Below are 15,885 nucleotides of genomic sequence, written 5' to 3' on the forward strand. Positions count from 1 at the left end.
GCAAATTACCTGGTCGTGGTTTTTCCGAGGTTTTCCCTCAACCCAATATGAGTAAATGTTGAATAACTTTCGGTGTTGGACCCCAGACTCATTTCACCGGCACAATCACCTTCATCTCATTTAGACGCTAAATGACCTAAGATGTTGATAAAGCGTCGTAAAATAACCTACTAAAATATAAAAAATATACAGAGTCATTTTAAAATATATTTTTGTGCATGAAAGCCATAAAGTCATTCGATAATAGACCAGATTGAAATGTGCACATAATTAGTAGGCAAGGAAAAAAATGTTTATCAGTGCGGAAAAAGTAACACATTCTTTAACCAAGTATAAATAAAACAACATCATACGCAAGGATTTCCTTAATAAAATGTATTTTAAATAATTACCTGCAACTTTTAACGTATCTATCCAGCTGAAAATATTTTTACCAATTACATGCACAAGGGCTTAACATTTTTAATCGTAACTGAGATATTTCGCAACCAGTCCTTAGTTTGGTGAAGTTGTAAAGCAAATGTTGTCAGATTGATTTCAGTATGCACTTTCTTATTGTTTACGAGTGCGCTTCTGATAGATTTCAGTGTGCGCTTTCATATTGTTTGCGAGTGCGCTTCAGTTAGATTTCAGTGTGCGCTTTCGTATTTTTTACGAGTGCGCTTCTGATAGATTTCAGTGTGCGCTTTCGTATTGTTTACGAGTGCGCTTCTGATAGATTTCAGTGTGCGCTTTCGTATTGTTTACGAGTGCGCTTCTGATAGATTTCAGTGTGCGCGTTCATATTATTTACGAGTGCGCTTCTGATTGATTTCAGTGTGCTTTTTTTTAATGATCACTGGTAGACTTTATCTGAAAACATAAAATTAAAGAAATGGACTGACACAGGGCTATGATCAAGTAGGGCTAATGTGATACAGTAAAAGAAAAGTTGGGTTAATTTGCTATAGACTTTAAAACGTATCAAAGACTCACATTGAAAATATTTTAAGTGCGATTATGGAAGCACATTTTATGCTCTTTAAAGAGCAATATTGAACAAAGTTTAAAAAGGATATCATTATCAGCCTCATATATGCATTAAAAGAAAAGGCAGTTTTGTTTCTCCAAAAAACTTTAATGTGATACTCGGTTACTTTTGTTATTGCTATTGAAGAAATAAAGATAGACTATTTTATTAATTTTCCTTTCACGCAGAATAGTGTCAGCTTCATTTTTCTTTAAAGAAAAGCTGTGAATGTTGAGCAGTATAGAAGTAATTAGTCCGTGAATGAGAAGGACTATTATGATACGAATTTTATGGGTAATATGATACGTTAGAAATGCTATTATGATTTTATTTTTACAATGAAAAAAATTGACCAAGTTTATCAGTTTTCTAACTTAAAGTGATTTATTACTTCATGAGGTGTATTTCATAATTTCTTAGCACTTGAGCGATGTTTGAATGGACATGTTGGCATGGCACCTACAATACAGTATAAGTTAAAAAAATTACACATGTAGACTTATTTTTACTTAATTACCTAGCAATTTTAGCTTAATAGTCATTCTTCTTACTGAAAAATTGTAACACAACTTTGGAAAATACATTCATCGTTATTTAAAGACGTATTTTAATTTATTTTAGCAATACAAAGTGTATCATAATTTTCTCAATCTATTTACTTACACACACGCACACACACACACAATTATTTGAAAATACAGCAATTTTCTATAATTGGCAATAAGACATTAAAGTTTCAGTAAATTGCATAAAATGTTTATGGGAAACGGGGTCATTACAAAATTTTCTAAAACTTAGTCAATTTTAATGTGATTACAACCAAACTTTTACAGGTGATACATTAAGCATATGTGTGCATCATAATATAGCCTTACGTCATTGGTCTGCATAATATGGCCAGTTTATAGTACTGTATCAGAATAGCCTCTAGGTGTATCACAAAGCCAACACAGAAGGTACATTGGTTTTGTATTAATTTTATCCATTATTACAAATAAAAATTAAATTTAACTCCAAATCCTTGATATATGTCGTAAATAGCACATGACTCAATTTTTTCAGGTTTGTACATGATTAGATAGAACAATTACAGCAATAGTATATTACGACACAAGGTAGAGAAATGCTTTTCCTCGAAATTGTAATGTACTTCACAAATGTGTATTGTACAGTATTTTTTGCACAATACTATATTTTGAAAATAATATTTTTAAAAATATTAATTTACAGTACCTACGAACAGCTGATCGATTCTAAGCAAGAAGTTTGTCGTAGTTGTCGGTAGATGGCAGGAGTAGTATTATTTACAACCCTAGAGCAGTTATTTGTAATATTTCAACATTTCAACATACTTATCTCTGAATTCAGTAAAATCAACTTCAAATAGTGGCGGCCGTTTCTGTAACGGCGAAGAAACACACTATCGTGCAAAAAAAGGTTATTGTTTTCTATCTTAATAGCCCTACTTGAGCCTATGTTGAATCACCTACACACAGAATCCAAGAACGGCTTAATTCGTTACTCTCGTTCTTGATTGCTTTTAATAAACTTTCTTCAGCAGCTCACTTTCTGCAAACGAATGTGATATTCTTAATTACCTCTTTCAGTTGTAATGGATGTGACCAATATGGAACCCGAGGTCGATCCATTGGCTGTACAAATGAGTGATAACACGAATGTAGAAGAGAAGAAACCTTTATCAGAGGTAAATTGAAAGTCATTACTATATAATATCTGTATGTGATATGTGTAACAATGTAACATACGATGACGATGTTAATATTATTGCACGTAAGAACATATTGTCAACTGCCGAATAGGCTTAAACACAGTAATGCTGATATAGGCTACCTGCAGTTTGGCAACTCTGATAGGTCAGTGTTGATGAACAGATGGTTGATTCTCTTGTTAAAGAAGAACATAATATATATTATATTAGCAAGTAGAAATGAAGTTCTGCGTGTGAGACCCAAAGAACAGTTTGTAACACTGCGATAGGCTATATTAATCATATTATTTATCATGTATTTGTATTCTGCAGGAAGGAAACTTATTCTCTGAGCATATGATTCGGATAAAGGAAGAGTGCGTGGACCAGAGTTACGATATTACTTCAGATATGAAAGTTGAAGAAACTCAAATGCCAGTTAATTTCCATTTTGTGAAGTGTGAACCTCAGGTGAGTGAGATGCTAGTTCTTTTTCTACTGATAATTATCTTGTAATCCATTCATTCGACACCATCCCTTTACATCTGTACCAACTATGTTTTTCCTTATGTGATGAATTCACTTACATCTTCACTGCAATGTAAGTTAAGTTGTGTATTTCGTTTTCGAAATACAATAAATTTTGATTGCAGTAAGAGTCAAACTTTTTATTTCAAACAACTTAATTTATCTGTCTACTCTTAGTGGTGGCATGGAACAAGATCCTCGAATATACAGTACGGGTGATCCAGAAGGCTTCACCCATACTTCAGTAGTGTACCAAGTGGGACCTCGTCAGTGGCGGCTCGTAACCAAATTATTTGGCGGGGCACAACTTAAAACACTAACCTGTTGGATTAATTGAACCCATAGGTTCCTCACTACACGAACATAGGCTTGCCGTACTGAAAATTGCTGAAAATTTCAATAGCAAAATGTAAATATAAAGAATGCATTATACACTAACCTTTCTATTTATAGACGAAGTCCATTCTTCTATCCTTAGCTCGAACAAATACTTCGATAAGTCGCTGGTTGAAGTTAGGAATCAAACGCACCATTTTACTGTCAGTCTTTCTAGGCGCGAACTCTGCTGTCGAAAGCTAATTGCCTTCCAATTAGTTCACTAACTTTATCCATATTCAAATGAACAAGTACAGAAGCACACAACGAACACTAATGTAACTAACTTCACACTTAAAATAAAAAGGAAGAGAATTATTAATAACCCTCAGAATGTTATTATTGCCGCTACGAATCCAAACGTGGGAACCGATAACATGTATTTCGTACGGTCGTCAATGTTGCCAACACTCTTAATAAAAAAGTAGCCTACCGTAATTTTGAATATAGCTAAACTTCTATATTGACAATGTTAAACGGTTTAATTTTGGTACCTAAATTAATCGGAAAACATAGTTAAGCATTGCCTCTGATATGAAATATAGTAATTATAGTAACTAATCTAAAGAAGCTAGATCTAGCTACAGAATAGCTAAGCTGGCAACTCAATTGGTTCTTCGGGCCATGACAGTGTTAGCATCATATTTCTATACGTAACGCCTTCCTCATCGCGTTCTACACGTTGTTTTAAAACCATTTGCGCATGTGCACAGAATGACCACGCGAATGACTGAGCCCTGGCCGACGCTTCCCCTCTCATCTTCTCACCCCTCCATCCATCACCTCACACTGCTCTTCTTGCACTTGAAACTCTGAGTTGTCAGTGCGCATGTGAAAAGGATGAGCACTAGAACTACGAAGCCCGAGCCAGATGATTCCACGATTCCACTCGCTCGCCGTAGCTGAAAGCATTCACATTTCACAGTATGTTTATGCTGCAATGGAAGCTCTTAAATCATTAAGTTTTGAGCCGATACTTTTAAGTAAAAACTGTGGGAAAATAAAACGAATGGGAAGGCACGTGCCCATGTGCCTCTTAACGCGAGCCGCCACTGGAATCCGTAGAACAGTTTTATTTTAAGAACCCATGTTTACCACGGCCAACATACGACACCAAGAATCTTGAATTTGTTTATGCTACTGCCTATAGTGCAATACGTGAAACAATTCAGTTAGCCTTCAGTATGTTATAATACTATCAAATCACTCTCGAATAATATAAAATATTTATTTTATTTTTACTTCTACTGTTTAATAAGTTTTAATTGGCAAGGAAACTTTACATATTTTAAGTATCAGATTTTTTACGTGAATACATATGTACGAGTAAGTTCGGTCAGGTATTTTGGTGCCACCCAAGAAAGTCGAGAGAAGATGTAACGTTGACCTGAAATTCATAAAGCTTTCCCCTTCATTCAAAGATGAAGTACTTTGTCACCGTATCTTGTTTCCTTGATTTTCGCACATCATTTTTTTTAAGTGGGGGCGAATAATGAAAATGTTTTACATTTGCCACAGTACGCAATAAACATTTGAGTTACCAAATTCTCTACATTTTGATGTTTTCATTTTTGAAATGAAAAGAGATATATAATTTCTATACATATTATATTGATATTAAAATCATGTTCTGTACGCTGTTTAGAAGAGAAACTTAAGCCATAGATTCCATTTACTTTGATATTATATTTGATAACAAAGAAAAGGAAATGCAAACTGAAAAAGAAAAGACTGGACACAGAGAAGTGAATTATTGTAAGAAGACCAATGTCACAATTCGGCATTTTCTAAATTACTGTCTAGAGCTTGGAAATAACATCTTATCTACTTACTAAATGCCACAGTTTAATATAGTCAACATGTCATTTAAGCAGGCTCTACAAAATGTATATCTTTTCGGACAGAAGGTAGTTGTCTTCCTTTTGATTTCTTTACGTTCACATCTCTTTACTGTTTGCTGTTCTTTGTTTTATAACAACAACTACCCTATTTCGTTTATTACGATTGATGCTGCTATCCTCCACTTCGCTTGCTTTACCATTTGCCTAAGGTTTTGAGCGTTTTATCTTTATGCTGTGTTTTCAGGTTTAAATCCCATCTATTCCAATGCAATTTATGATGCAGAAAATTGTTGTTTTTTTCTATAGTCGTAATTATTTACGTGTTTACGTGATTGATTATAGAAACATTCCCATGGAAGAAAATATGCAGCTCATATAACTGCTAGGTAATCCGAAAGTTTTTCACGTTGCTTTTCGATGAAGGCATTAGAAGTCAATTGATAGGGATCATTCTACCCATTGTTGTAATAAATTGGATTGCAAGGGACGTGTAGATCACCATCATAAATGTTACCCATATGGCTACATGGAGTTTTCTTTTAAGCTCCAATACGATGATGATGATGATGATAATGATGATGATGATAATGATAATGATGATGATGATGATGATGATGATGACGACGATCCTGAATGCAGAAATGATGAAGTGCCGATGAAAATGGCTGACCATCATAACAATTTTTATCTTTTTCTATTAAAAAATTATAGCTGAACCGAAATTTGTGAGATTTGGTCCCCTGTTTACAAACACAATGCTCCATTTTTCGAACTAATATTTATCTTTTAATTACTCTCCATTTTCAGGAACAATCATGTTCCTTAGATACAGTGGATGGGGAGCTGATACTGAAAGGAATGTCATCACCTGATGCAATGTTGACAGAGAGGTGAGCGCAAGTTTCCACTTCCTTGTTGGATATACTGCTTCAATACAATGTTCACATAAGATTGTAACGTTTTATGAAATAATATCTCTTTTTTTTTATAATTTAAGTAACAGATTGTTGTTCAAATGAACGACTTATTTTAGGGTTAGGATAAGAATGGTGTATGTATGCTAAAATTAGAACTAATATCACTACTACTTATCCACTTACTTACAAATGGCTTTTAAGTAACCCGCAGGTTCATTGCCGCCTTCACATAAGCCCGCCATCGGTCCCTATCCTGTGCAAGATTAATCCAGTCTCTATCATCATAGCCCACCTCCCTCAAATCTATTTTAATATTATCCTCCCATCTACGTCTCGGCATCCCCAAAGGACTTTTTCCCTCCGGTCTCCCAACTAACACTCTATATGCATTTCTGGATTCGCCCATACGTGCTACATGCCCGGCTCTTCTCAAACGTCTGGATTTAATGTTCCTAATCATGTCAGGTGAAGAATACAATGCTTGCAGTTCTGCATTGCGTGACTTTCTCCATTCTCCTGTAACTTCATCCCTCTTAGCCCCAAATATTTTCCTAAGAACCTCATTCTCAAACATCCTTAATCCTTGTTCCTCTCTCAAAGTGAGAGTCTAAGTTTCACAACCATACAGAATAACCAGTAATATAACTGTTTTATTAATTGTAGCTTTCAGATTTTTTGACAGCAAACTAATATTTTAATTTTTTCACCTCTTCGAAGGATAAATCTCCAATTTTTATGCTGCCATTTCGTACAATATTCTGGTCACGAGACATAATAATATACTTTGCCTTTCCGGGATTTACTTCCAAACCTATCACTTTACTAACTTAGGCAAAATTTCTGTGTTTTCCCTAATCATTTGTGGATTATCTCCTAACATATTCACATCATCCGCATAGACAAGAAGCTGATGCATATCCACTACCATCACGAACACCAGTATTGTTATACTACTACCATGAACAGTATCACAACCCTTTTCATCATTAACACCAATAGTATTACATTAATATCAGAAATACCATCATGGTAATTATATAGATAGCAACAAGCAAGCACCAGTACATTCTGAGACGTAAGAACTATAGGGTTTTGCTGTGGAGATCTATCAGCAAATGTAAAACTACGATAAATGACAACTCAAAAAATTATATATATTCCACTGAATAACTGCTTTATAACTTCTTTACTCTGTTAACGTTTTAGGAAATTGCCTGGCTGACTAGTTTTGAAGTGTTATCCTTCATTGTCAAAGCCTATTTTCATCTTCTCTTTCTCGCGCTCCCTTCCTCTCTTTCTTATCTTCTTCTGTCGTCTCCTCTCATTTTCTCCTCTTCTGTTTCTTAACCTTTAGTTCCACTTGGTATTAATTTTTATTTTACATACCTTTGCGGAAACTACAATTCGATCACACTTCAGTTGAGGCTATGTGTTTAGTGAATTGTCTGAGGTCTTCAACACTAGACCACGAGAGTGTATTGCAAGGAATACTTTTACATCCGACTAATAAAGTAATGTGTAAAATGCGAGATGTATATGTAATAATTGGTCCAAGGTGATATTTCTCGTAATTGTAAATGGTATACACTGCAAATGAATAAATTCACAAGGAACAATGACACAGCAGAGTTACGTACCAATATCAGGAACTCAATATGCAATGATACATGGAGCAGTTTACATTCAAAGTAGTGAGAGACCTTTGCCATGGGTGTAAATGCGTTTGTAAGTGAGTTAGTTTTTCCAAATGTTGTGGGGAAGCTTAGTGGTTTGTGGGATTACTTAGAATGGAAAGTTAAGTTGTGTTATAGTGAATGTTGTGAGAGACGATTATATTGAGACATATCAGAGAAGAGGGTACTTAACCATAATGGATAAAAATATAGACCACATTGAAGGTGTATGCCCTGGAACTTTTTTTTTCCTCGGGAAGGAGTCACATACATACCATGGCTATTCATAAAGTAGCCTAAATTCCGTTTTATTGTAAGAAAAATGTCAATATGATAATAGGATTTGTTTACAACAATTCGAGACTACAAACTTTGATTTACTTTTGTACATAATTTCTGGCTAAATCGGGACACTTATCATAGTGTTTAAGGAGATTTTGAATATCGCAGTCTTATAAAAGTCTCCTGCCTGTAACTGAAGTCAACCTACGACGCTGGACTACAACTCATCAAAGTCAAAGTGCTGCATTGCAAGCCACTTCTTCATGTGCATGAAAAGATGATAATAACTACGTTCCAAATAATGCACCTAACACTTATCAGTTGAAATTTTGCAGTTTGGACACAATCCTGCCCAGTATGCGAGCAGGCGTCATCGTGCAAAATAAAGCCATCCTATAGCGTTACATTATGGATTGCAGCCACTTCACAGTTTTTGCCACAAGAAATTATATCACCGATTATATCTCACAGCTGGTGGGATTGTCTATTAGAGCACACATTTTGAACATGCTTAGCACTAAAAAGTATCAGACGCGCGTTTATCTCTATACCACTGCTTGAAGCTGACTAAATCGTGGATCATTCACTGGAAAGATGATGTCATTGTGCCTATAACTACGCATTTGAATCGGTCATTTGTAAAACCATATGAGTCACAGAAAATAAGTTTCGAGAAAAACAGAAAAAAGTACTTATAGTTAACGGATTTTCTGTTACATCTGTGCAATTTTTACAGCAGGACCATACATTAGTATGTCTGATTACAAAGGCATTGTATCTTAATTATCTTATTTCATATCACCTTAAAATAATTTTTAATTTCTTGGACTCATGTTGCCTTAACAAGAACCAATAAGAACACCAGTATCCTGATAAAATATGGTGTCTATTGTTTGTTGTAGTGTGAAATACATTATTATACAGTTTTCAATCAATTTATATTCTTATTTTTATTTCATATTGAAAATGATTCATATCATTCACAAATTAAATTCAAAATATCATACCCGACTTAAAAAAAAAGTTATTCGCGTGTAATTAATTTTCATACCAGTGTGTCACATGTTTAATGGTAATGTATGAATACAGACATATCTTTAGTTCACAATAACAAAATAACATAAATTGCATATTATCCCTCCAAAAAGGGTGGTGTTTCTTGCGTTAGAATCTCTCTTCGAGGACTCTTTCTCTTTATATCATGCACTTCTACAAGTCCTTGAAGGTACACAGGTACACATCTTGTTCATTTTTGCTTTAAAATGACGTAGTTTTATTTAAAACGTCTAGTCTATCTAGTACAGGTACTTTCATAGAACACTGTTCATTATTTTTTCTTTTACAGAACTCTTGGAACTGTCCAACATCTTGACAAAGAAGTGCATGATAGCAAATGTCTCATGAGTGCATCATGGCGTTAAACGTTAAAGCTACATGGGTCCGGGACTGATGTGGTTTTGAAAGAACTCAATATTTTAAGATTTTATAGAATGCTTAGTAATGATCGGACTCATGTTGTTTTGACTGGAAATGATGCGTCTACCCATAGTGCTTCCTATAGTACCGGTAACTGATTTTCGTAAAACTGTGGACTCAGGATAAGTTCATTAATACTTGTATCAAGTTTTTTAAATATCAATCCTAATGACTTAACATTCAATACGTATAAAAACACGTTATAATTTATGACATTTGTTCTAAAATACAGTTTGATTTTTTTTATATATTTAATGAATGTTAAGACATTACGATTAATATTTTTAAAACTTGATACAAGTATAAATGTATATTGGCTTATCTGAAAATCAACATGAATTATAAATGACTTTTACTACACTCTGTAAATGGAAACGGAAGTTTACTTTATGAATAGTCCTCTCCTTTGTTTAAGATATTCATGTGAACGAGTAGGGACATAAATACTTTAAGAGTGTCAAACATGGCAGTGATGGCTTGATGGTAGATAATGAAGGTACTGCTAGCAAAGCAGCAGCATGGCCGTTGTTATATAGGTATGTAATTAACACTGTCACAATACTATTCCACTAATAAGTAGCCTGACTATTGTCAGAGATATTACTCTCAGTAACACCAGTACTATTCCAGTAGTACTATAACTAGCTAGCTATTATGACAACCACTAAACGAATTGTATTCCAAAACCACCCCTTTTCCATAAATAGTAAAAAATGCCACTCATTACTTACTTACAAATGACTTTTAAGGAACCTTACATAAGCCTGCCATCAGTCCCTATCCTGGGCAAGATTAATCCAGTCTCTATCATCATATCCCACCTCTCTCATATCCATTTTAATATTATCCTCCCATTTACGTCTCGGCCTCCCCTTCTCGATGTTCCAACTAACACCCTATATGCATTTCTGGATTCGCCCATACATGTACATGCCCTGCTTTTCTGTGCTCGTGCCAGAGAATCAGTCCCATTCCGAGGCTTATTGTATGGATTCGTAACAAGTTGTTTTTTACAGTGATGGATTGCTAGCTCTGCGCCCAACCCACAAGCTGGAGGATCACCCCTTATTGGCTGTACACAACTGCTTATTCGATACATTCGCAACTACCCTCCATATCTGGAGGCCGTCTCCTCTATCCGCAACCTGAGGACGCGCCATGCTGTGGTGATAGGTACCCACAATACATGGAAATACCACTCATATCAATGGAAATTTATTTCATAGATTAACTCTCATTAATCGCAAAACATTCCATTAGCAGAAATTGCTTCAGTCTAGGACATTTAACGTTGAGGGACTCTCGTTTCTGAAATTCACAAGGGGAAGTGATTTCTATTAATGTGCTGGATAATTTGTATGACAGTGAGATCGAGGCTGAACTGGCAGAGAAGTCTGGCTATTATTATAGTTCCTTCAAATGAAATATATACTCAGGCATTTTGTTAAAATGTGTAAGTATGTACAGACATTGTATACATGCCATAAATTATATGGGTCTTGATGTAATTCCCTCTGGCATTAAGGTAATAGTTCGAAAGGTGTATTAGTCTTGCAATACCAGCCGCAAAGATGCTTGTTGTTCGCAGCGGAATAACTGTTCCATTACACCTTTCACTTCCTGATTGGAGTTGAATTGATGTTCCTTCAAACACCTCGTCATTGGTCCGAAGATATTGACGTTACAAAGTGACAAATCGGGACTCTAAGGGGGTATTCCAGTGACTCCCATCTGAATTGCCACAGGGTTGTGACCATGGCTTTTGCACCATGGAGCCTAGAGTAGTCATAAATAAGAACAACTCCCTGAGACAACCTCCTCTATGCTTGGTCGTAATGGCTGTTTGAAGAGTGCGCAGCGAGAAACAGTAATGGATAGCCTGTATGACACCACGTTTCTTCCAGCCATTCCAACAGCATTAGACCCTGCTCGCGATAAACCACTGCTTGCAGGAGTTTTCCACTTCTGATGGCGGAATGAGTTTTTTTCTGTCTGGAATTCGCCATTCCATATTCATATGCTTTTTAGTGGATCAAACCTTAGAGGCCATGTCTCATCACTGATAACATTATAGGCAAGAACCAATTTCGAATCGAATCAAGTATTGCAGTGCCATGCACTGCCAGATATTGACTGATTCTCTGTCTTCCTTGCATACCTCATTGTGCGCACTTGAATGTATTCATGCACAACCTTATTCTTTTTCTGTGCTTCTCGTCTTAATTCAAACATTCAGATGGCAGTATGCCAGTATCAATTTGTACAGAGATGCTATAATCTCTCACATCTTCGGTGTTGCATTGTCAGTCTGTGTTTGTTTGAAAGAACCAGACACTTATAGTCAGACTATGGCAATCAAAGGAAATTTTTTAATTTTTTCTAGTGTATCCTACCTCACTGTACGTGTGTTGCGTGTAATTCGATGCGAGTTGCTAAACCCATATAATTTCCAATTCCCATATAATAATTTCACAATTCCCGTTATTCAGTGTACCGAACAGGTTAACACTTAAATTGGCAGAACTTAATTTCTTACACTACTTTATCAAACCGTGCTGGACTATAAAGAAAACAACTATCACAATGTCCATATTTTATGTTGTACAATATAGTATTGTGAAATTTTGGTTAAATTTAATTTTCCTACCATTTTTTCTATTGTCCTATTAAGATTATGGCATATAGCCTATTAACCTGTTGTATCCTATAGGATACTTTGTCAATTTAAAGATTAACGATTTTATAACCCAACTGTCTGTTCTATTTCTCCTGGTGGAGAACTTTAATTAATTTTGACCCTCATAGGGTTGTCGTTGTGGATTCCTTCAAGTTGGTCACAGAGAATTGGAGTGGTGAGTAGCTCTTGTGATTTTCCTTTCTTTAAATTTATTTGAGCCACCGGCGTGGCTCAGTCGGTTAAGGCGCTTGTCTGCCGGTCTGAAGTTGCGCTCGGGCGGCGGTTCGATCCCCGCTTGGGCTGATTACCTGGTTGGGTTTTTTCCGAGGTTTTCCCGAACCGTAAGGTGAATACCAGGTAATCTATGGCGAATCCTCGGCCTCATCTCGCCAAATACCATCTCGCTATCACCAATCTCATCGACGCTAAATGAACTCGTAGTTGATACAGCTCGTTAAATAACCAACTTAAAAAGAAATAAAAAAATAAATTTATTTTACCATCATTGTTCATTCCTCGTCATTCTCTCTTTTTTTAAGTAGAGTATATTTTCCGTATTACAACGAGTCGCCATTGCATGCAGATACACGCTATTTTTCATCACAGCTACCGGTTTGGTTACATTGTCGTTTTAGATAATTTTATTTAGTTTTACCTTTGTAGATATGCATCTTTCAGAAGTTCTTCGTTATTAATAGCAACCATATAAATAATTGCTATCACTTTTAGTATATAAATGTGATCTCTTCTATGTATTTATGTTGATGTGAATGCTTGTTTGTTGTAACCATTGTACAGATTATTGGAATATTTTCATTCTAGCTTTGCGGCTATCTGTTGCAGTGGTGTGTCGTCACAGTGTGATGCTATGACACATGAAGAGTGCATGACGATAGACCAAAATGCCGAGAGTTTTGCTTCTTCAAAGAAAACTGCCTGCGGAAGTTCTACTGAATATTTTTGTTACGAAAGACAGGCTACACGTGAAATAAACTTGAAGAATCTATCTCACAGCCACATAACTTATTCCTCACTTCACAATGAAACAGGATCGAATTCAAATGAATGTGTTATAAATGACAAAATTTCAGATAATTCTGTGCCTCTCAAACGTGAATTACGGACTGGCACGGGTGAAAAACAATTCAAATGCGATGTGTGTGGAATGCATTTCTTGCGTAAGACAAATCTGAAAATTCATGTACTCAAGCACACTGGCGAGAAACCATTCAAATGTCATATTTGTGGCATTGGTTTCTCCCAGTCCGGGAACCTAAGAACACACTTACGTATGCATACTGGCGAGAAACCATTCAAATGCAATGATTGTGGAAAAAGTTTTTCGCATTCCGGATCTCTGAAAACCCATGCTTACAAGCATACAGGCGAAAAACCATTCAAATGCGGTGTTTGCGAAAAGAGTTTTTCTTACCCAAGATCCCTGAAGATTCATTCAAGCACCCATACGAAGGAGAAACCATTTCAATGTGACATCTGTGGAAGATGTTTTTCGCAATCGGGTCTAGTAATTCATTCCCGTAAGCATACCGGTGAGAAACCATATAAATGCAACGTGTGCGGATATTCTTTCTCGGATTCGGGGCAACTTAAAGCACACTCTCGGCTGCACACTGGGGAGAAACCATTCAAATGCAATGTGTGTGGAAAGTGTTTTCCGCAAACGGGACAACTAAAATCCCATTCTCGATTGCATACTGGTGAGAAGCCATTCAAGTGTAAAGAATGCGGAAAATGTTTTTCGCATTCTGGGTCCTTAAAATTCCATGCATACCAACATACAGGCGAGAAACCATTCAAATGCGATGTGTGTGGAAAGTCTTTCCAACAGTCGGGACAACTGGTAATTCACACACGTTATCATACCGGTAGAAAACCGTTCAAATGTGACGTGTGTGGAAAGAATTACTCACAATCAGGGCAATTAAAATCCCACGCTCGAATGCATACTGGCGAAAAACCATTCAAATGTGATGTATGTGGAAGATGTTTCTCGCAATCGAGCCAACTAAAAGCTCATGCTCGGTTGCATACTGGAGAGAAGCCGTTCAAATGCAGTGTTTGTGGAAAATGTTTCACTCAATCCAGTTCCTTAAAATTCCATAATTACGTACATACTGGTGAGAAACCATTCAAGTGCAATGTTTGTGGAAAGCTTTTTACTCAGCTTAAACGCTTAAAAATGCATGCTCATCAGCATATTGGGGAATAGGTTTGAAATATCATATCTCTTTTATTTAAATTGTTAATGATGTGACACATTATGAATAGGTAAGAGACTTCAGCTTCTGTATCTGTACAATGTACTTTCGAGAAAACCCTAAGTAATGTACTGATCTTGAGAAATAATCATATCTATAGTTGCACATACACGATTCAATTTTCCATATGCATATGCATGCAATTTACGAAGAATATTGAAATAATCAAGACTAAAAAATTCGCTGAATTATGATGCGTGAAAATCTTGTGTCTACATGGTGCGCCGTTTTGAACGTCACCTTCACTACGTGTATAATACAGGAATAAATATTAAATATCGTCAATCTTTCATGCATTGCTTGAATGCGTAAAGTTGAAAAAAAAAGTTGAACCGTGTAATGCATCTTGTCTCTTACTGAGAAGTGAATTACTAAATAGCAAGTAAGTGAAGAAAGAATAATGCATCCTACTGATAAACATATAAGAATAATAATGGACAAGTTGATCAGGAAGAACAAAATGGGGAGGATCTCTATACTAAGAGGTAGACGAAAAATATGATAGATTGTAGAATGCTAGGTTTACAATGAAAGGCACGTCCTTGGGCAGAAAACTATTAACGGAGCAAGTTACATGACGCTAGTACATGCTACGAGAATACATGTAATTTAAGGTGACAAGGAAGGAGCACGATATTTCTGAAATGGTTGGCCAATGCCATTTCATATGTGTTTCACTAGATTATTTATAAGTCATTTAAATATGTTTGCTTGTAACAGTAATGAAGTGGAATGAATTTTGAATTGGCCTCAATTATCAAATGCTTTAACAAGTTTTTCTGAAAATAATTTAATTTTCTTGGGCAATAATATTATTAATAATAGCAATGTAAATATGACTGAGTACTTTGTTATGCTAATAAAACAGCACTATTAATTTAAGTATGTCATAGAGTATTAAGTAATAAATAAGGAAAGCTTTGTTCGATATGTAATCGTTTATCATATCCAAGAAATGTATGATTTTCGAGTATGCGGGACGTACAAATACCGGGTGTCCAGGACAACTATGAGCTAGAAAGTTAAATAACTCACCGAATAATTGATGGATGATAATGCTGCTTGCATCAAATAGTAGAGCAGTCTCCAAAGTTCTCGGTGGTTATCAATAGGCTTCTAT

General features: G+C 35.7%; 1 protein-coding gene across 4 annotated transcripts in view; it reads left to right on the top strand.

The window, feature by feature from the left end:
- The window catches only part of LOC138691357 (zinc finger protein 235-like), a 38,275-nt gene extending 22,632 nt beyond the window's left edge, over positions 1–15,643 (top strand). Inside the window, exons 2-5 of one of the 4 annotated variants that reach the window (XM_069813260.1) lie at positions 2,617–2,714; positions 3,051–3,188; positions 6,269–6,351; positions 13,309–15,643. In XM_069813260.1, coding sequence (XP_069669361.1) covers positions 2,622–2,714; positions 3,051–3,188; positions 6,269–6,351; positions 13,309–14,716 — 1,722 coding nt within the window. In that variant the 5' untranslated portion in view covers positions 2,617–2,621 and the 3' untranslated portion in view covers positions 14,717–15,643. Of the gene's footprint in view, positions 1–2,616; positions 2,715–3,050; positions 3,189–6,268; positions 6,352–9,678; positions 10,346–13,308 lie in introns of those variants that run through there. The other 3 variants (XM_069813261.1, XM_069813263.1, XM_069813262.1) reach the window with 3 other exon arrangements.
- Positions 15,644–15,885: the final 242 nt, after the last annotated feature.

The sequence above is a fragment of the Periplaneta americana genome, chromosome 16 (genome assembly GCF_040183065.1).
Source record: "Periplaneta americana isolate PAMFEO1 chromosome 16, P.americana_PAMFEO1_priV1, whole genome shotgun sequence".
In the NCBI taxonomy this organism is placed as follows: domain Eukaryota; kingdom Metazoa; phylum Arthropoda; class Insecta; order Blattodea; family Blattidae; genus Periplaneta; species Periplaneta americana.